This window comes from Bombina bombina, chromosome 2 (genome assembly GCF_027579735.1).
Source record: "Bombina bombina isolate aBomBom1 chromosome 2, aBomBom1.pri, whole genome shotgun sequence".
Taxonomy (NCBI): Eukaryota; Metazoa; Chordata; class Amphibia; order Anura; family Bombinatoridae; genus Bombina; species Bombina bombina.
This window is the reverse complement of record NC_069500.1, coordinates 170,267,069-170,289,003: the sequence shown is the minus strand read 5'-3', so window position 1 is coordinate 170,289,003 and position 21,935 is coordinate 170,267,069. Positions and strand designations below refer to the sequence as shown.

The following is a 21,935-nucleotide window of genomic DNA, read 5'->3' as shown; positions in this document are numbered from 1 at the left end:
GTTAGATTTAAATTATATTTAATTTAGGGGGTGTTAGTGTTAGGGTTAGACTTAGCTTTAGGGGTTAATCCATTTATTACAGTAGCGGCGAGATTCGGTCGGCAGATTAGGGGTTAATAATTGAAGTTAGGTGTCGGCGATGTTAGGGAGGGCAGATTAGGGGTTAATACTATTTATTATAGGGTTATTGAGGCGGGAGTGAGGTGGATTAGGGGTTAATAACTTTATTATAGTAGCGGTGCAGTCCGCTCGGCAGATTAGGGGTTAATAAGTGTAGGCAGGTGGAGGCGACGTTGAGGGGGGCAGATTAGGGGTTAATAAATATAATATAGGGGTGGGCGGTGTTAGGGGCAGCAGATTAGGGGTACATAAGTATAACGTAGGTGGCGGTCGGCAGATTAGGGGTTAATTATTGTAGGTAGCTGGCGGCGACGTTGTGGGGGGCAGGTTAGGGGTTAATAAATATAATATAGGGGTCGGCGGTGTTAGGGGCAGCAGATTAGGGGTACATAAGTATAACGTAGGTGGCGGTCGGCAGATTAAAAAAAATTAATAGAGTGGCGGCGATGTGGGGGGACCTCGGTTTAGGGGTACATAGGTAGTTTATGGGTGTTAGTGTACTTTAGAGCACAGTAGTTAAGAGCTTTATAAACCGGCGTTAGCCCAAAAAGCTCTTAACTACTGACTTTTTTCTGCGGCTGGAGTTTTGTCGTTAGATTTCTAATGCTCACTTCAGCCACGACTCTAAATACCGGAGTTAGAAAGATCCCATTGAAAAGATAAGATACGCAATTGACGTAAGGGGATCTGCGGTATGGAAAAGTCGCGGCTGAAAAGTGAGTGTTAGACCCTTTCCTGACTGACTCCAAATACCGGCGGTAGCCTAAAACCAGCGTTAGGAGCCTAACGCTGGTTTTCACGGCTACTGCCAAACTCTAAATCTAGGCCTTAGTGTTAAAACTTAGCTCCTTTCAATATAAGAGCACATCAAGGCAGGCTCAATAGTACTAGGCAAACATTCTTGGACTATTCTTAAGACAACTTTATCTTTATGGAAGACTAAAAATGTTTCTTCAGATGATAAGGTTTGTAATTCTGAAACTCGCTGAGCTTAAAGGGACACTGAACCCAGATTTTTTCTTTCGTGATTTAGATAGAGCATGCAATTTCAAGCAACTTTCTAAATCACTCCTATTATCAAATTTTCTTCATTCTTTTGGTATGTTTATTTTAAAAGCAAGAATGTAAGTTTAGATGCCGGCCCATTTTTGGTGAACAACCTGGGTTGTCCTTGCTGATTGGACAGCACCAATAAACAAGTGCTGTCCATGGTCTGAACCAAAAATTAGCTGGCTCCTTAGCTTAGATGCCTTCTTTTTCAAATAAAAATAGCAAGAGAACGAAAAAAAATTGATAATAGGAGTAAATTAGAAAGTTGCTTAAAATTGTATGCTCTATCTGAATCATGAAAGAAAAAGATTTGGGTTCTGTGTCCCTTTAAGTAATTGCCACCAGAAAAACTGTCTTTAGCTCAAGAAACCAAAGAGAGGTTGACTTAAGTGTCTCAAAAGGCGATTTCATGAAAGTATCAGGAACCAATGGAAGATTCCAGGGAGGATCTTATGACTTGATTGAAGGCTTGATGTGTGCACAGGCTTGAAAAAACGTTATGACAGAATCCTGTGCCTAGCAAATTCCTGAAACTGCAGAGATTGCAGAAACTTTTACTATGAGAGAGGCTACTGAAAGACCATAATGAAAGCCATTGTGCAGGAAATGAAGTATATCAATTAAAAGTATAATAAATGTACATTTATTCTATCGGACATTCCATGTAGAAATTATATCATACATCCTATAATAAGCTTTGGATGTGGAGAATTTTCTTGTTTTCAGAGGATCTGAATAACCAGTTCTGTGATATTTAGTTTACAATATGTTGTACATTTAGTAACCAAGCTGCAAGTCACAGTTTCTGAGGAAATGAATGAGGAAGGGGCCCCTAATGCAAGCCTTCTTTTGAATACATTAGTTTGAATTGCAAACTGTCGAAACAAAAGGAAACCATGGCCTCCTGGGCCAACAGCAAATTATAATTTTCAACAGACAAGGAATGAAAGGAATTGGAGGGAACACATAGCTCACCTAAAGCTCCCAGGTCTGTGTGAATATGTCTATTCCCATTGTTCCTGGAGATGGGAATCTGCAGTAAAATTTTCTGACTTGACTGTTATGATTGGTAGCCATCATGTCCACTTCTGGAAAGCACCATATCTTGACAATTCTTTAACCCCTTAATGACCGAGGACGTGCAGGGTACGTCCTCAAAAAAAAGGCAGTTAACGCCTGAGGACGTACCCTGCACGTCCTCGGTGTGGAAAGCAGCTGGAAGCGATCCTGCTCGCTTCCAGCTGCTTTCCGGTTATTGCAGTGATGCCTCGATATGGAGGCATCCTGCAATAACGCTAGATGGCCATCCGATGCAGAGAGAGCCACTCTGTGGCCCTCTCTGCACCGGACATCGATGGCCGGTATCGTTGGTGGGTGGGAGCCGACTTGGGAGGCGGGTGGGCGGCCATCGATGGGCCGGGTAATGTAGAGGGGGGTGGGATCGGGGGCAGAGCCGATGGGGGCGCGCACGGGCGCGCGCGTGCACGGGGGCGGCGGGCAGGCGCGTGCACGGGGCGGGAGCGGGTGGGAACGCTACACTACAGAAAATATAACTGTATAAAAGTTTGAGAAAGGGGTATTTTAATGGGAAAATATATAAATCGAAGGTATCTAGGAGGGGGTGGGGGGTTGGTCTTTGGTGCGGCAGGGTGCTACACTACAGAAAAGGGGAAAAATTTAAAAATCACCAATTTTATTCTAAACTGGGTACTGGCAGACAGCTGCCAGTACCCAAGATGGCGGCCATTAAGACAGAGGGGGAGAGTTAGAGAGCTGTTTGGTGGGGGATCAGTCAGTTTGGGGGCTAAAGGGGGGTCCTACAGAGCAGCATATGTAAATATGCCTTTTCTTTTTTTAAAAAAAAGCCCAAATATAGCTTTTATTTTAGTACTGGCAGTTTCTGCCAGTACTTAAGATGGCGGGGACAATTGTGGGGTGGGGGAGGGAAGAGAGCTGTTTGGGAGGGATCAGGGGGTCTGATGTTTCAGGTGGGAGGCTAAGCTCTACACTAAAGCTAAAATTAACCCTGCAAGCTCCCTACAAGCTACCTAATTAACCCCTTCACTGCTAGCCATAATACGTGTGATGCGCATTTAGCGGCCTAAGTACCAAAAAGCAACGCCAAAGCCATATGTGTCTGCTATTTCTGAACAAAGGGGATCACAGAGAAAAATTTACAAGCATTTATGTCATAATTGCACAAGCTGTTTGTAAATAATTTCAGTGAGAAATAAAAAGTTTGTGAAAAAGGGAACTTTTTTTTTTATTTGATCGCATTTGGCGGTGAAATGGTGGCATGAAATATACCAAAATGGGCCTAGATCAATACTTTGGGTTGTCTGCTAAACTAGAATAAAGCTAAAATTAACCCTACAAGCTCCCTACAAGCTCCCTAATTAACCCCTGCACTGCTGGGCATAATACACGTGTGGTGCGCAGCGGCATTTAGCGGCCTTCTAATTACCAAAAAGCAATGCCAAAGCCATATATGTCTGCTATTTCTGAACAAAGGGGATCCCAGAGAAAAATTTACAACCATTTATGCCATAAATAATTTCAGTGAGAAACCGAAAGTTTGTGAAAAAGTGAACGATTTTTTGTATTTGATCGCATTTGGCGGTGAAATGGTGGCATGAAATATACCAAAATTGGCCTAGATCAATACTTTGGGATGTCTTCTAAAAAAAAATATATACATGTCAAGGCATATTCAGGGATTCCTGAAAGATATCAGTGTCCCAATGTAACTAGCGCTAATCTTGAATAAAATGGTTTGGAAATAGCAAAGTGCTACTTGTATTTATGGCCCTATAGCTTGCAAAAAAAGCAAAGAACATGTAAACATTGGTTATTTCTAAACTCAGGACAAAATTTAGAAAATATTTAGCATGGGTGTTTTTTGGTGGTTGTAGATGTGTAACAGATTTTGGGGGTCAAAGTTAGAAAAAGTGTGTTTTTTCCATTTTTTTCTCATATTTTATCATTTTTTTTACAATAAATTATAAGATATGATGAAAATAATGGTATCTTTGGAAAGTCCATTTAATGGCGAGAAAAACGGTATATAATATGTGTGGGTACAGTAAATGAGCAAGAGGAAAATTACAGCTAAACACAAACACAGCAAAAATGTAAAAATAGCCTTGGTCCCAAACGGACAGAAAATGGAAAAGTGCTGTGGTCATTAAGGGGTTAAAAGACTGATTTGTAAATTTAATCAGATAATCCACTTTGTTAATCCATTTCTACATTGACATGACCTAAAAGATGAACTATTGTGATCTGGGCTAAATTCTTTTGAGGCAAGCGGAAAATTGGAGCTATTTCATTCAGGACTATCACAATTCTTGTTCCTCCTTGAAATCTGATGCATGGTACTTCTGTCCTATTGTCTGACAAAAATCTTTACAGTTTGACCCAGAAAGATGTAACAAAAGAATTATAATGCTTGAACATTGCTGTGATTTTTAATATATTTGATGGGAGAACAGGTTGCTTCTTGCTCCTTTTCCTTAGACTTGATAAACCTGGCAAAGTGCTCCTTAACCATAATTGCTGGAGTCAATTGTAACCCCTTTCCATTGTGGTTCTGAGAGTATCAGTCCCTGAGATCTATTTGATTTTTTAAAGCCACTACTTCAGGTATTGTTGCATGGTCTGTGGGAAAATAATTTACTAAGGAAGACTTTTGTCCCAATGTTTGAGGAAAAATACCAGAAAAGGCCTAATCCACCTATGAGCCAATTTTACTAGATGTATTGCTGATGCCAGTTCCCCCAAAACTTCAACCACTCTCTTGCTGAAAGATGAATGTGGGCTAGAAATGTTGACTAATGCATGATTAAGTTTTCCATCTTATGGTGTGGTAGGAAGACAATTCCACACCTGGTATTGAAGACTGTGCCCAGAAATAAACTGCTTCTTGAACAGGACATAACTGGCATCAGTAACCAATAGAAGATTCCAGGGAGGAACTTGTGACTTGATTGAAGGCTTCTGCAGAATTTGAAGTATTTGGTGTATATGAAGCAGTGCCTGACTATCTGATTCTGCAATTAGCAGCAAGTTGTCCAAATAAGGTTTTCTTATTTCTGTTACCAAAGGCACAACATGTTTGGTGAAACCTCTGTGAGTGCTGGAGCCACAAACTGGAAGTGACAATCTCCTTTTGTAAACCTTAGAAAGGGCATATGGCCACATTTATAGGGATGTGTAAATGGGCATCTTTTAAGTCCATCAATATTAAAGAAAACTCCGGGTGGAAAGAGAGATATTGCTGTGGGAAGTGACCACATCTTTAATATTTTTGGTCTCAAAAACTGATTGAGTGCCCTGAGATCTAAGACAGGTCTTCACCTTGCATCCTTTTCCATGATTAGGAATAGCTTAGAATAAAACCCTTGAGGCTGAGTCACAAAACCTTGAATTACTTGAAAATGAAGACGCTGGTTTACATATTAATGAATAATTGTTTTCTTGCCCTGATTGCGGGGTATAGAAGACTTATGAAACAATGCCCTGAAGGGTTTCTCCAAAATGTAAACATATATCCGGACACAATCTTCTTGACTTATGAATCTTGAAAAAACTGAGCCCCATCATGAAATGAGCGATTCATGCTCCCACAGGAATTGACTGGAAGAAATAACACAAACCTTGCATTTTTGTAAAAGAAAACAATTATTTAGAAGAGGTAGCTCTTGGTGATTAGGATCTATGATAAAAAAGCAAGCAGGTTTTTTCTTATAACTATAGATAGAAAAGGAATCCCCCCTTAATGTCTTGGCTATTAAATCTGCTAAAGATTTACCAAAGAAAATAACTGGATCCAACTGAAGACACAATAGATTCACCTTGGATCCATAATCTGATTTCCAATACCTCAACCAAAGGACTCTACAAGCTAAATTTGCTTTCACCATGCTTCTAGAATTTAAACATAATAGCTCATTAATTGCTTTAGAATAAAAATGTAAAAGTTACATTAGCATGATAAGAAATGGAATCCTGAAAAGATGAAATCCAAGTTTTTGCAGCTTAGGTAACAGAAAACATTGATAATATAGGATGGAACATTAGAAAGCATTGTTTTAAATCAGACTCAGTTCTATTATTTCTGAAGGACCCTGAGTCTGTAGGAAATATCTTTTTTTTTTTTTTTTAAGATAAATGTGGAATAGAAGCAGCAACCTTATCAGGTTCTCCAAATAACTCTGATACTGCTTTAGGGAAAAGGGAAACATCTTTGAAATGATGTCAGTGACCAATATTTGTTTCTTAAATTTTTCAAACTATGACACAAAAAAATCTTTAATAACATTAGACACTGGATATTCTACAGCAAAAAAAGGACTTATGATTATACCAATGAACTTGAAGGATAATTTTCCAAACTTAAAGTTTCTCTCACATAGGAAACACATTCTGTAGAAACAGAGGTAAAAGGCATATCATATACTTCCCTTTCTAATTAAAAATCAGAGGGCTAGATTACAAGTGGAGCGCTAATTTACTGCGCACCCTCAAACGGGCAAATTTTCACGTTTACAGGCGCACGATTAATAACCAGCCTTTATAAGTGGCTGGTAATTGAACCACAAGCTTGTGGTAGCAATTAGTGCTCATAAAATTAACCAGAGATCAGATCTCTGTTTAATTTTATAAATGTTCACCAAATGCCCCCAAAATTAAGTGTAATATATTTAATTAAAAAATAAAGATAGTAGCATCTTTAATTTTTTTAATAAAAAAAACTGCAAAAAGCAGTTATATAGGGCTAAAAGTGGTGGCTGAGCGGTGTTAGAAAAAAAAAAAGGCCTTTACATTGCAGTCTATGGAAACTGTGTTTTCCCTGTAAATATATATGTATATGCTTATATACATATCTATTTATGTATTAATATGTGTATATACACATATTAACACATACATATATGTGCTGCCTCAATGAGGCATAGAATATTACATAGCCTCTGTTATGTTCATGTTGTTATAGTTAAGAAATCATATATTTTATGTCATTGTTTCTAGGCTTCCCTGTGTTTGTTCTGTACTGCCATCTACTGACACTTTTTGGTAATGCTCCTGTTTTTCCAGTATCTTACCCCTGACCTTATTATGCATTTCCTTTTTGTGTATTACTCCGTCCTTGTAGTTTTATGATGTTTTTCCTGTGTCATGGCTGCAGCTAACAGCCTCATGTAACAAGCACTCATGTTAATACATTGCAAGCTACGATCAGTATCATCTTTTGACCGCAAAATACTTTAACCATTCATTCATCTGCTGTATTCATTATCTGCTGTAACCTGATATTCAGAATAAAGCAACTTTGTGGATTGACAAAGTATTGGTGAGTTCAGCTATCTGACAAAGACTGTCTGCAGTGATTGTATCTTCTTATACAGGCCAGGCATAGAGGTCTCAGCAAGGGATAGATCATTATTACAACTATCTGAGTCAGAATAGTCAAAAGATGTATAGAATTCCTACAGCCTGCTATGTATATGTGTGTGTTTAATCTGCAATCAAGCTCAGGGTCATCCGCCATCTTGTGAAAGCACATGTCGCACAAGTTTACTGGACTTCATCTGAATGTTGAAAACTGTTTCTCTGCATTGAACTGTTACCCCACCTGTCTAAGCTGCTGTTTGCCTTCTTAAAGAGACAGTACCATTTTTTGCAAAAATTTAAAAAATGTCTAGACAAGGCTCTGAGCCTTCTTTTATAGCCGAACCTACGCAGATACATCATGCCTCTGAACCCACAGACATACAGGGAGCAGATCCTGCAGATATTGCTGAACAGAGTGTAAGACCCAAACGTACAATAAAACCAACACACTGCACTAGAGATGAGTTCTCCAGCAATCTGTCAGACCTATGGGACAGAACTTCACAATGCATGTCAGTTTTGTCACACTTTAATGATCAACCAGCCAAATTGAGAGACTCTATAGATCACCTATCTGCTGCGTATGAACGCTACCAGCGGCTGTCTGCAAAATACACAGCCTTCTTACAGGACTTTAATATAGAGGACTCTTCAGCAGAACTGACTAGGACTGATGCACTGGACCAACATAGATATCTCTTAGTGCAAACGGCTAAAGAAAAGGCAGAGTTCCGTATTGCTCAACTGCAGGAGACCAGATCTCATAGATCCACATCAACTAAGCTCACTGCACGTTCTTCTAGATCCTCTCGCTCCAGAAGTTCAACATTAAGCGACAAGCTAATAGAGGCCCCAGCTGATGCGGAATCAAAAAAAGTGCAAAGCTCCTTTATCAGAAGGGAAGCAGAAATGGAAGCCCAAAGCAAAGCACAAAGGGCTGCCCAGGAAGCACAAATGGCTGCCCAGCAAGCAGAAATGGAAGCCCAAAGCAAAGCACAAAGGGCTGCCCAGAAAGCACAAAGGGCTGCCCAGGAAGCAGAGGTGGATTCCCAAATAATGGTTTTGCAAATGGAAAAGAAAGAAGCAGCAGCCCTAGCAAGGCTGAAAGTCCTTGAACAAGCAATGGGAGAAAGTACTAATTCAGATTACCATATCCCAGCAGATCTGTAAGACCCAGTTGAACGCACTAGTAAATACGTGCTAAAGCATAATATTTGCAACGATACAGAGTCATCTCCTGTGCCTACTACTAACACCATCGTTCTCAATCTCAACACAGAGACCTCTCAGCACCAAATGCCTGAGCCTCTTCAAATCTACAACACAAGTGCATCTAAGCAGCAAACCGCATCACCTCCCGCTGACAATAAGGTGACTTCCAGTGACAAGCCGCAGCTCAAGCCACAGCCAGCAGAAGCCTTAGAGACTACACCACAGTTGAATGCTCTTGCAACATCATTTTATCCTGGTAAACTTCACCCTTCTTCACCAAAGAACTTTCACACCCAAGGGGTTCCTCAAGTTACTTTGGCACCAAAGAGTGAGAGATCAGACTTGACTGACTTTGCCAGATACATGATATGCCGTGAGCTCATTAACACAAGCCTCTCAAGGTTTGATGACTGTCCAGAGAGCTACAGGGCCTGGAGATCAACCTTCAAGGCTGCTACAGCTGATCTCGACCTTACAACCAAGGAGGAACTTGATTTGCTCATAAAGTGGCTGGGGCCAGAATCCGCAGATCGTGTTAAAAGACTGAGAACAGTACATGTTGACCACCCAGATTCAGGCCTTGTTGCTGCATGGGCAAGACTTGAGCAAGCCTATGGTAGCTCTGAAGCCATAGAAAGCGCTCTGTTCAAGAGACTGCAAAACTTCCCAAAAATAGGAAACAAAGACTATCGCAAGCTCCAAGAATTAAGTGACCTCCTCATGGAGCTAGAGTTGGCAAAGACAGACCCACGTCTACCTGGACTAAGCTTTCTGGACACTGCTCATGGTGTCAATCCTGTGGTGTCTAAACTGCCATATAACCTGCAAGAGAAATGGGCACAACAGGGCTCAAGATACAAAAGAGACTATAACGTATCCTTTCCTCCATTTTCATACTTTTGCAGGTACATCAGCGATCAAGTCTGGATGAGAAACGATCCCAGCTTCAGCTTCTGCGAACCCAACTTGCCTGCTTCATCATCCTTACCAACATCATCAAGGTATGATAACACGGCAGCTAAACGTAGAGACTTTAATAGAGCAATGTCTGTTAAAAGGACAGACATCTCATCACCCGTATCCTCTCCTGCAAACCAGAGTGACTCAGGCGAGAGAGATAAAGACCCTAATCGTCAGTGCCCTATTCACAGGAAGTCTCACCCTCTTAAGAAATGTTGTAGGCTTAGGGCAAAGACTTTACAAGAGCGCAGGGAGATTCTCCAGAAACTTGGAGTATGCTATAGGTGTTGTGCTTCTTATGGTCACTTTGCTAAAGACTGTAAAGATGTTATAAAGTGCACAGAATGCAGTAGCGACAGACATGCTACAGCTATGCATCCTACTCCACTTCCAGACAACCCACAGCAGCTAACTGACTCCACCCCTGTCTCAATTCATGGCGGGGAGCAACAAAGTCGTGCTCCAGTCACAGCGAGTGTTTCCTCTGCATGCACAGAAGTCTGTGGAGAAGGCTTAGACTACAAATGCTGTGCCAAGGTATGTCTAGTCAAGATTTGCCCACAGGATCAACCTGAGAAAGTTGCTAGGATGTATGCTATAATAGATGAACAGAGCAGCAGATCCCTGGTTAAGCCTAAATTCTTTGAGATCTTCGGCATAGAGGGTCATGCAACACTGTATACTCTCAGAACCTGCTCTGGTCGTGTTGAGGCCTTTGGCAGAAGGGCCAATGGATTCATGGTCTCTCATATCAAAGGAAACGAAGGCATACCCCTACCAACATTAGTCGAGTGTGACCAGATACCAGGCGAAAGGGAAGAGATTCCTACTCCAGAGGCTGCCTATCACCATCCTCACATAAGGCACCTTGTTGATGAGATTCCGGCAATGGACATGAATGCTGAAATCTTGGTCCTACTAGGAAGAGACATTCTCAGAGTACATAAAGTACGCGAGCAGTGCAATGGACCTGACAATGCCCCTTATGCACAAAGACTTGATCTAGGCTGGGTGATAGTGGGCGATGTATGCTTGAATAGTATGCGTACGTCATCTGAGATCCACTCCTTCAAAACTTACATATCAGAAAATGGATGTGCATCCCACTTCAAACAGTGCTCTCGCCATCATGAAGTAAGGGAGAAGCCTCCTGACATCATCCAAATACCTGATGTTACTCCTATCCTTTGTGATGACAATCTGGGTACCACAGTGTTTTGTACTACAAGTGATGACAACAAAATAGCCTTGTCAGTTGAAGACAGGAAATCATCTAAGCCCAAACAATGGCATTATGTTCCATCTGAAATTAATCCTGCAGATCATGCCACCAGGCCAGTGTCTGCAAGTGTCTTTGCAAATTCTTCTTGGTTAACAGGCCCTGGATTCCTGCTTGATCATCCAGAAGAAACCACAGCTGATATCTTCAGTCTTCTAGAACCTGACAACTATCCAGAGATTCGTCCTGAAGTAAAAACCCTTGTCACCAGAACTGAACAAAGACTCGTCTTGGGCTGTCAACGCTTTGAACATTTCTCCAAGTGGACAAGGCTTGTACGTACCATTGCAAGGTTAGTCCACATTGCACACTGCTTTCACACAAAGCCCACAGATGCTCACTGTCAAGGTTGGCACGTGTGCCAAAGGTTTCTTTCTGCAAAGGATATTGCTGAAAGTGAACTGTTCATAATACACAGTGTACAACAGGATGTCTTTGGCTCAGAAAGTAAATGTATCCGTGACAAGAGGGGCATTCCAAAAAATAGTCCTACAGCTAACCTGAACCCATTATTTGACAATGATCATTCCGAGCCAGCTCCACCACTTCTAAGACTACAAGAGTGCTGATACCTGCCTTTCTTCGGAGTGTATCATCCATGTAAGCCAAAACAAATCAGGGTAGTGTTCGACTCCGGTGGCCAAGCAAATAGCAAACGATGGGCAGTGCTGTTCACTTGCATGAGTGTGCGTGCAGTACACATTGAAGTAATAGAATATATGGATGCCTCAAGTTTCATAAATGCTCTAAGGCGATTCCTTGCCATCAGAGGACCAGTCAAAACATTAAGATCTGACTGTGGAACTAATTTCATTGGAGCCTGTTGAGAGCTACATCTCAACTCTAGGCCAATTCAAGAACTTTTAGCTAAAAAGGGCTGTACATGGATTTTCAATACTCCTCATTCTTCCCATATGGGTGACTCCTGGGAGAGAATCATAGGCATCACACGTAAAATACTGGACTCCATGCTTATGGACTTGAAATCCACAAGACTCACCCATGAGATTCTAACCACCTTCCTGGCAGAAGCATCTGCCATAATCAATTCAAGACCACTTGTTCCAGTTTCTGTAGATCCAGAGGCCCCAACTCTCCTTTCTCCAGCTACTCTTCTTACCCAGAAGCTTGGGTCTGTTCCTGTTCCCCCTGGAGACTTTAAAACAGGAAATCTGTGCTACAATCAGTGGAAGCGAGTACAACACCTTGCCAACTGCTTCTGGAATCGTTGGAAGATGGAGTATCTCTCTACTCTGCAAGGACACAGGAAATGGCAACGTCTGAACCCCAACATCAAGGTTGGAGATCTAGTTCTCCTCAAGGACCAGCAAGCTGAAAGAATCGAATGGCCCATGGGACTGATTGTAAAGAGCATTCCTAGTGATGAGGGAAAGGTGCGTAAGGTGGAGGTGAAAGTTGCAAGACAAGGGACTATAAAAACTTTCATCAGACCGATCACGGAACTTATCTTGCTCTTGCCCTTTGGAGACTGAGCCTACTTATGTATGCTGTTGGATTCTTCCTGTGACTTCAAGAAGGAAGTATCTTGAACTTTAATTGACACAACTTGAAGTTTATATTATAGTTGTTCTTGCATTATATGTATGTTCTCCTTATATCTTTCAGGTCTTCAAGACTTCTCTGCAAATTACACTGTTATGCATAACTTCCGTTATGATTTAAATAGTGACATTAATTATGCCAGACGGGGAGTGTGCTGCCTCAATGAGGCATAGAATATTACATAGCCTCTGTTATGTTCATGTTGTTATAGTTAAGAAATCATATATTTTATGCCATTGTTTCCCTGTGTTTGTTCTGTACTGCCATCTACTGACACTTTTTGGTAATGCTCCTGTTTTTCCAGTATCTTACCCCTGACCTTATTATGCATTTCCTTTTTGTGTATTACTCCGCCCTTGTAGTTTTATGATGTTTTTCCTGTGTCATGGCTGCAGCTAACAGCCTCATGTAACAAGCACTCATGTTAATACATTGCAAGCTACGATCAGTATCATCTTTTGACCGCAAAATACTTTAACCATTCATTCATCTGCTGTATTCATTATCTGCTGTAACCTGATATTCAGAATAAAGCAACTTTGTGGATTGACAAAGTATTGGTGAGTTCAGCTATCTGACAAAGACTGTCTGCAGTGATTGTATCTTCTTATACAGGCCAGGCATAGAGGTCTCAGCAAGGGATAGATCATTATTACAACTATCTGAGTCAGAATAATATATATGTAAATAGTCATATACATATATATTTAAAAATGCTGCCCATCGCTGTGCTACCTACCCCTTTCGCTGCGCTAGGTTCTCATGCTGTGTCTCACTAAATGAGAACGAGGCACCCATTCGAGGTAATGGAAGCGCTATCTCATGAGCGCAATGCTTCCTAGCAATGCCAACGCAAGCTTGCATTCACATTGCGCTCAACTTGTAAAGCGAAAGCGATATTAAGTGGTCCACTTGTAATCTAGCCGAGAATCTTCAAACACAGGTGCAGGTTCAATTTCTAACACATTATAAAAGTAACTGTTAGTTTATTTCGGCACATCGTTAAAAGCATATAACAGGGCACACAGAAGAGTGTGCTACAGAAACATTTCATTCACTACAAGAACTAGAGCCAGAAGAAGGTACCAGTGAGAAGTCAAAAAACGGGGAAGGTACAATTGCAGGAACAGCAAGAAAAAAACCCACAGAGGTAGAAGAGGCAAAAGTAACAACAAGAAAAACAAAAATAAAGCCCAATATGACCGGTCGGGGCAACCAGGGATACAGGGGCAAGTCCTTCAACAAGAAATATGTGACAAGATCACAGGGACAGAAACAACAGACTTGAATTTAAATGTCATAAATCTATCTACTGTTTCTTTAAGTAAAACCCAAATTTCTCTCTTATCCAAAGGTCTCAATTTTGTTCCCTCCGCACACTTCAACTTATTTGAAACTGTGTTAGATGTGAACCGATATGTACGTAAACTCACTCTACAGAAACACTTTTATGGGATGAGTGAGCAGGAGTCAAACAAAACTGAGACCAAAAGAGTAACAGAACATGAAATTTCTGATAATCTTTTTTCTTTTTCTGAAATGTGTACCATAAATGACTTAAATGAATTGATTGGGGAGGGTGATACATACAATAATGATATTTCTAAAGAATCAGGGGTGAGGTGTGATCATGTAAAGAAGAAAAGCTCCTTTTACCCTGTACATGCCCGTCCAAAAGCGCTAGACATTTTTCAGAAAACAATAGAGGAAAAACTAACTGTGCTCAGTGAAAAAAATTCAAAGAAAAGTAAAAATATGTCTAATCTAACAGCTAATGAAAAACAGGCATTGAAAAGTTTATCTGAAAATGATTCAATCCTCATCAGACCCTCAGACAAAGGAGGAAATGTAGTTATTCTCAACAAAACAGATTACATAATGGAGGCTAAGAGGCAACTGGATGACAAAGAGGTATACAGCAAACTTCAGACTAATCCCACAAAGTTATACAAAAATGAATTAGTGGGTATTGTTCTGTTTGCTAAACATAATAATATAATTAGTGCTTCAACTAAAGATGCACTCATACCCTCTCATCCGGTTGCCCCTATCTTCCATTATTTTCCAAAAATACACAAAGATCCTGTGTGTCCACCATGACGTCCCATTATTGCAGGGATTGGTTCCCTAAATGAACCTTTGAGTGATCTGATTGACACTTTTTTACAACCTCTGGTCAGAGGACTCTTAACTTATATACAAGATACAACTTATATTCTAAATAAACTGGACAAAGTGAGATGGGAACCCAATTTCAGATTTTTAGTGGTGGATGTCACCTCTCTATACACCTGTATACAAAACAATAAAGGTATGACTGCCATAGAATTTTTCCTTGATACATACAGTAATTATGATTCGCCTACTAAGAGCTTTGTTTTAAGAGCTATAGAGTATCTCCTTACGCATAATTTTTTTATGTTTGGCATTTAGTTCTTTCTCCAAAGACGTGGAACAGCTATGGGGGCAAAGTTTGCCCCATCATATGCCAATCTCTTTATGGGGTGGTGGGAGCTGTTCCACGTCTTTGGAGAGAGAAATCCTTTCAGAAATAAGATAAAGCATTTCTATAGGTACATTGATGACCTGTTTTTTGTATTTGAAGGAAGTGAATCAGAAGCAGTTTCCTTTTGTGAATTTATGAATCATAATGCTGATGGAATTAGGTTTGTAGGAGAGAATAATGCAGAAACTATCAACTTTCTAGACTTAAAGATCTCTGCCAATGTGATTGAGAATAAAATAGAAACTAGCCTTTACAGAAAGCCTACTGCAGGCAATACTCTTCTGTCATTTAAATCTTGCCATCCCACACATGTACTAAGGGGCATCCCAAAGGGAGAGTACATTAGGGCAAAAAGGAACTGTACAAATGAAGAACAATATGAGGAAAACAGCTCAATAATCACTAACAGACTAAAGCAGAGAGGCTACACTGATAACATACTAGATGCCGCCAAAGAAAGTATAAAGGATATACCCAGAGAAAATTTCCTAAAGTACAGAGAGAAAGAAAACAAGCAATCTTTGTCTACTACACCAAAATTCATAACTACCTATAGTACTGACTATTACAAAATCTGTGATATAATAAGGGAAAGTGTTCCCATTTTATACACAGACCCTATTCTGAAAGAAATAGTACAGCAGGGAATTAATTTCATACCCAAGAGAGGCAAAACCCTAGCCAATCATCTATCACCTTCTGATATGATGAACAAAAATAATACCAATTGGTTAAAAGGAAAGAAAGGTTTCTACAAATGCAGAAGAAAAGACTGCACAACTTGTGAACATGTACAAGAGGGTGACACGTTTCACTCCAGTACAACACAGAATGAACATAAGATAATTTTTTTCATTAATTGCAAGACCACTCACGTGGTCTATCTCCTGACATGCAGAATTTGCAGTTGTCAGTATGTAGGTAAAACGAAGCGTCCCATCAAAGATAGGTTTTTAGAACACTTACGGTCTGGGAAAGATGAAAAATCTGACACTCCTATCTCCAGACACTTTAAAAGTCTACATGATTCTGATATGTCAAGTTTAACCTTACAAGGGATTGATCATGTACCCCACTGGAGAAGAGGGGGCAACAGGGAAGACAAACTAAACAAACGAGAAGTCTATTGGATCTTCTCACTAAAGACAAGTAACCCCCAAGGTCTAAACATGAGAAGGGACCTTGATTTGTTTACTTAAACAACTGCATTTCTTCTTTGCATGTGATCACATATTTGTCAAAAAACTTGCCCTCCCCACATATCTATAGGATATATGCATATCTATTTTCTCTATCTGTTTCTCATTCTTAAAGCGTTAAAAATTAAAAATTTAAAAAAAGGTTGTTTTCTCCATATGTACTATTTTTAGTGAAACAAAGTCAATATAGTCTTAATGACATATATAGTGCTTTATAGTCATAAATCTGCATATTGTTGCAAATATTGCCTTTTCAACACTTGACAGTATTAAAACAATACATATGAAAGGTTTATATACTTGTAATTGTTTAAAATTGTTGCAATGCAATAATTGCAACTTAAGCACTATGGGGCCCATTTATCAAAGGGCTTGCGGACCTGATCCGACACTGCGGATCAGGTCCGCAAGACCTCGCTAAATGCGGAGAGCAATACGCTCTCCACATTTAACATTGCACCAGCAGCTCACAAGAGCTGCTGGTGCAACGCCGCCCCCTGCTGACTCGCGGCCAATCGGCCGCCAGCAGGGAGCTGTCAATCAACCCGATCGTATTCGATCGGGTTGATTTCCGGCGGTTCCTGTCCGCCTGCTCAGAGCAGGCGGACAGGGTTATGAAGCAGCGGTCTTTAGACCGCTGCTTCATAACTTGTGTTTCTGGCGAGTCTGAAGACTCGCCAGAAACACGGCCCTTCAAGCTCCATACGGAGCTTGATAAATGGGCCTGTATATGTCTTAACTTTTACCATTTATATGGTTAAAGGATAGCTATAAGACAATTTTTGATTTATCAATCTCTCCATTTATTTAAAGTATTAAGAAATAAAAGTATACTATTTAGAGTCCAATGTTAACTTGTACCACTTTAAAATCTATACTGTGTCTTTAAATCTGTGGTATAAGTAAAGGTGTGTCAGATTAGTCCCATATGCAGTGAACAAGTGAGCATGCTCACGAAACATGTCTGCGTAACTATCTGACACACCTGTGTTGTGTTTTTACCTGTGAGCCTGTTGGGCCTGTGTGCCCTGTTATATGCTTTTAACGATGTGCCGAAATAAACTAACAGTTACTTTTATTTTGGAGTGATTGTCTCTGTGGTGCGCCTCTCTACTGGATCAATTTGCATTTACTTTTAAGTTGGCAGACTTAATTTGGGGCCGCATAACAGGACTTTCCATATTTGCACCCACTCTCCATTGAGCCGACAGGAGGATTTGTTTCTCCACCCCCTGCAGCAATCACGTTGGGAGTGAACCGAGCGCTACACACACAGAACCTCTTGTGTACTTCAATTTCTAACACACTTGGCTTCTTAATAAATTTGACTCAAAAAACTTGTCCTATGCAGGTATGACATGCATTTTATGTTTTCCTATGCTGCTGTGTTACATAGTACACATTTCTTAAACACAGAGCTGCAAGAAAAAATGCAGAAAGAAAGGGAAAAAGGACTTTACCAAATGTAAAAAGAAAAAGGTAAAGCAATAAGTAAATGGCCATGGAAACCAAAAAGGCACATACCTTTCTTTCAGGAATAATGAAGGCTGAATATTCTGGACACCCACAGGCACAGAAGTTCTCTTTCCATTCTGCAAAAAAATGACAGCCTTCAGAAAAAACAATCTTTGGTGTGCTATGGACAATTCCAAACTAGCTGTGAGGACTTAATGGATAAAGTCGGAAGCGCTTCTAGATTCCCAGCAGAGAAGGTCCCTGCCACTGGCTCCAAGTCTACCTGGGGCACAGTAACTCAAACAGGCATGCACTTCCTGGGTGCGCTGCCTGCCCTGACTCAACCATAAAGGGGTTAATGCTGTCTCCTTAACCAAGGGAGAACCAGAGCCCAAAGCAGACCAAAGATCAGCCTCTTAGGTGGGAAACAATAACCTAAGGCCTCCATCACATTGGTACTGAGAAGAGGACCCCAGCTCTCTCAATCCTATGATAAAAGGTGTAAAAAGGAGTGGTATATATCTGTCCATGCCCATCTGAGAAGAGGAGCTCTCACTTAGTAAGTGAAGGCTAGGGGGACAAGATATGGGCCTTATTGAGTGTTGGCAGAGATATTGTTCTGCTTATGTTCCTCAAACTAAAGGATATTATCTGTCATTTAGATTGTGGATCGTAAGACGTTGGTGAAGAAATTTACTATCAGTACAAACCAGACAGGAGATGTAATGTACAACAAATTTAGAAAGTTCAAGTCACCACAATTCTCTTTGTAGAAGGTGAATAGCTTTCCAAGTACTTGGATTCCCACCATGAACTTTTCCAAGTGTTCATTCCAAAGGAACAAATATATGTTTCTTCTGATAGTGAAGTTTGGAAATTGCTACAGTTTAAATTCATGCTACTTTTATGTATAATCTTACTTGTTTACAAGACTGTGTATACAGGAAATTGCTACCATTTAACTTCGTACTGCCTGATACCCATGTATTACCATACTTTGCTTGATGGACTTTTGTCTTACAATCTGTAACAGTTTACTTCTGCTTTTTGATATTACAGTACCTCATGTTTCATTTATCTTGTTTGCCACTGGACTGAGCTTATGTAACCACATTAATGTTTTTATCTGTATCACTATATGTTGAATTTGCATCTGTAACTGCTGTGTGTGTCTGTTATTGTTTGCTGCTTCAACTGCTACAGGTATTGATCCAGGTATTAGGCCCCTATTTATCAAAGGTGTTGCGGACCTGATCCGACAGTGCGTATCAGGTCTGCAACACCTTGCTAAATGTGGAGAGCAATACGCTCTCCGCATTTAACATTGCACCAGCAGCTCACAAGAGCTGCTGGTGCAACGCCACCCCTGCTGACTTGCAGCCAATCGGTCGCCAGCAGGGGGTGTCAATCAACCCGATCGTACTCGATCGGGTTGATTTCCGGTGATTTCTATAAGCCTGCTCAGAGCAGGCGGACAGGGTTATGGAGCAGCGGTCTTTAGACCGCTGCTTCATAACTTGTGTTTCTGGCGAGTCTGAAGACTCGCCAGAAACAGTGGCCCACACGCTCCGTTCGGAGCTTGATAAATGGGCCCCTTAGAGTTTAATATCTAACCAATTTTAACCATTATGTCCAATATATATAATATATATATATACACATTTATATAATTAATATATAATAAAGCAGAAATACATTTTGCATGACAAGTTATTATTTTTATATTCTCTTTAGGTCAATAAAGAAAGGGATCAAACAATGTTTTGGACATATAAAAAGACTATCCTAAGAATTAAAGGGACATTGTATACTAAATTTTTCTTTGCATTAGTGTTTTGTAGATAATCCATTTATATAGCCAATCTGGGAGAGTTTTTGTAACAATGTCTAATTTTGCTTATTTTTTAATAACATTGTGACTCCTAAGTGTCAGATGTATACGTTGGTTTACAGACTCCTGCTGGCTCCTGTTTATGTTATCTGACTTTTCATATGCAGGGAAGAGGGAATGGGGCAGTGTCTGCTCTTCCTTGTTTCCTATGCCCCTTTCACAGGGTGTCCCAGCCTATCCTCATCAACAGCGCTAAAATGGGAACTTCTAAGTAAGTTTTTAAAAGGTTTTATACTGGATTTTTAGATCAGTATCTGTACATATTCTTCTTTATAGTAGTGTCTATAATATGCATGTTATATGAAAATTGGTGTACACTGTCCCTTTAAGATTATACTAAAGAAAGGCACATAGGAACACTTGACTTCTGGTTCTTATCTGCTTTCTAAATCCTATGTTTTTATGTTTGATCATGCTTTTTGTTAAAGGTAAAACAAAGATTCCCATTAATAGTTTATTTCATCTGCAGAATGAACTTATGCCTACACTTTTATTAGTATCCAAAGAAGACTTCAGTGGTGATACATCTCACTTGGAAGTTACTGAAGAGGTACAGAGCGTGTACGTCCCATTAGCTGAATCTAGTGAAGTTAGTGAAGACGATATATCTCTGATCAAGAAATCAAACACCACAAATGTTGTGGATCCTTGTGGAAATCAAGAGTCCAAAGTACAAAATGCAATGGTGATAATTGATTACAGTAATATGAACTTTATGCAGAATATGATGAAAAATATGCTGCAACCATCCAGTCATGGGGAACAAAGGAATAATGACGTTCAGTGCAATCCTCCATGCACAATGGCTTTACATGATTATATTAAAGACAATGTGATTTTAAATAAATAGCCAGTATAAGCAAAAGATTATTCCATATATGCTGTATCTTAGATATAAAATCTCAATACTAGGGCGCTATGGCTATACAGTAATAAGACTATACGCGGTATCCTCATTCACTACAGCTTGTTATCCTCTCTACTGAGGCTCCACCTCTTGCTCTAGCCCACAGAAGACTGGATCTTCGTTGTTATTTTTCTATCTTTAAAATTTCCTTATTTGAAATTCATCTTTTTGGATAAACTTTTTGCCTATTGTCTGAATTTTTGAAATGAGTCAATAGTAAGAAAGTAACTGTCAGAAAGCCCTATAAAAAAAAGGGAAAAATAGCAGTGAACCAGTCTGCTGCGGAGAGCAGTAAGAAGAGGAGCCCAGAAGAGGAACGTCTGAATTTGCCTTTGCCTTTTGACGTCTCTACTATTTGCTGAAGTTCTACTGCATTGCCAGATCTGGTTAATGATTCATTTTTTTGCTTAGTCCTGTTATTTATTTTTGGATCATGACTTGGTACTTCTGCTGCTTAATTGGTGTTGACCCTGCCTGCCTGACTTAATCCTTGAATTGCTACTTCCAGTACTACTTAGCCTGGCTACTACTTAGCCTGGCTGTCCTTCCATCTGACACCAAATAGTGGCCAGAAGTTAAGTAGGGGGTCCTAGCTTTGGGTTCAAGTTCAAAAAATATATTTGGTCTATATTCATAGCACTTAAAGGGCCATTCCAGTCAAAATGTAAATGCACATAGATGAATCATATCTTTGAATAGAAGCATATTTGCAATATACATGTACTGTCAAAAATGCTTCTAGTAAAAGGTATCACTGTTTTAGTGTTATAATTTTTCTGTGCATGTGAAGTATAGCTAGATATTCTCAGTGTACCAGCATCTTAAATACTGCAGCTGCTCAGAGCACCAGTGGGGCTTGTATCATGTCAGCAATTAACAAATAGAGTCATTACCAGATTGTACAAGCACCTTAGGCTCTCTGAGCAAGTGCTGTGTTTAAAATGCTGGTGCACAGTGCATACTTAAATACACTTTTGAAACAGCTATAGCTTTAATAAGAAGCATTTTTGCTAATACATGTATATTACAAACATTCTTCTATTCAAATCTGAAATGCCTCCATGTGGATTCAAATTTTGGCTGTAATGTCCCTTTAATTGAGGTCAGTAAGAAACCAAAAATCTTTAATTTCCATGTTGAGTGTGAAATGTATTTTTTTATTATTATAATGTGTTTGTCTAATCCGCCAACTAAGTGTCACGCTGCCCAAGAAAGGAAATGTAGAGAGGCATTTTTAAACTCTACACAAGAATTATGATTCAAATTTTCCTGTTAAAAGTGAGCTATGAAAGATTAAAGTTAAAGAACTGAAAACTTACCTTACTGCACGGCAGTTGATTTTTACAAGGCCCAATACAAAACTAAAGGCAGCAACAATTGCATCTTTACAGGCTAGCCAT

The 21,935-nt window shown here is 39.9% G+C and overlaps 1 protein-coding gene across 1 annotated transcript in view; it reads left to right on the top strand.

Moving 5' to 3' along the window:
- The window catches only part of LOC128646891 (leukemia inhibitory factor receptor), an 82,336-nt gene extending 61,843 nt beyond the window's left edge, over window positions 1-20,493 (top strand). Inside the window, exon 8 of the mRNA XM_053699698.1 lies at window positions 20,098-20,493. Coding sequence (XP_053555673.1) covers window positions 20,098-20,478 — 381 coding nt within the window. The 3' untranslated portion in view covers window positions 20,479-20,493. The remainder of the gene's footprint in view (window positions 1-20,097) is intronic.
- The last annotated feature ends 1,442 nt before the right edge of the window (window positions 20,494-21,935 follow it).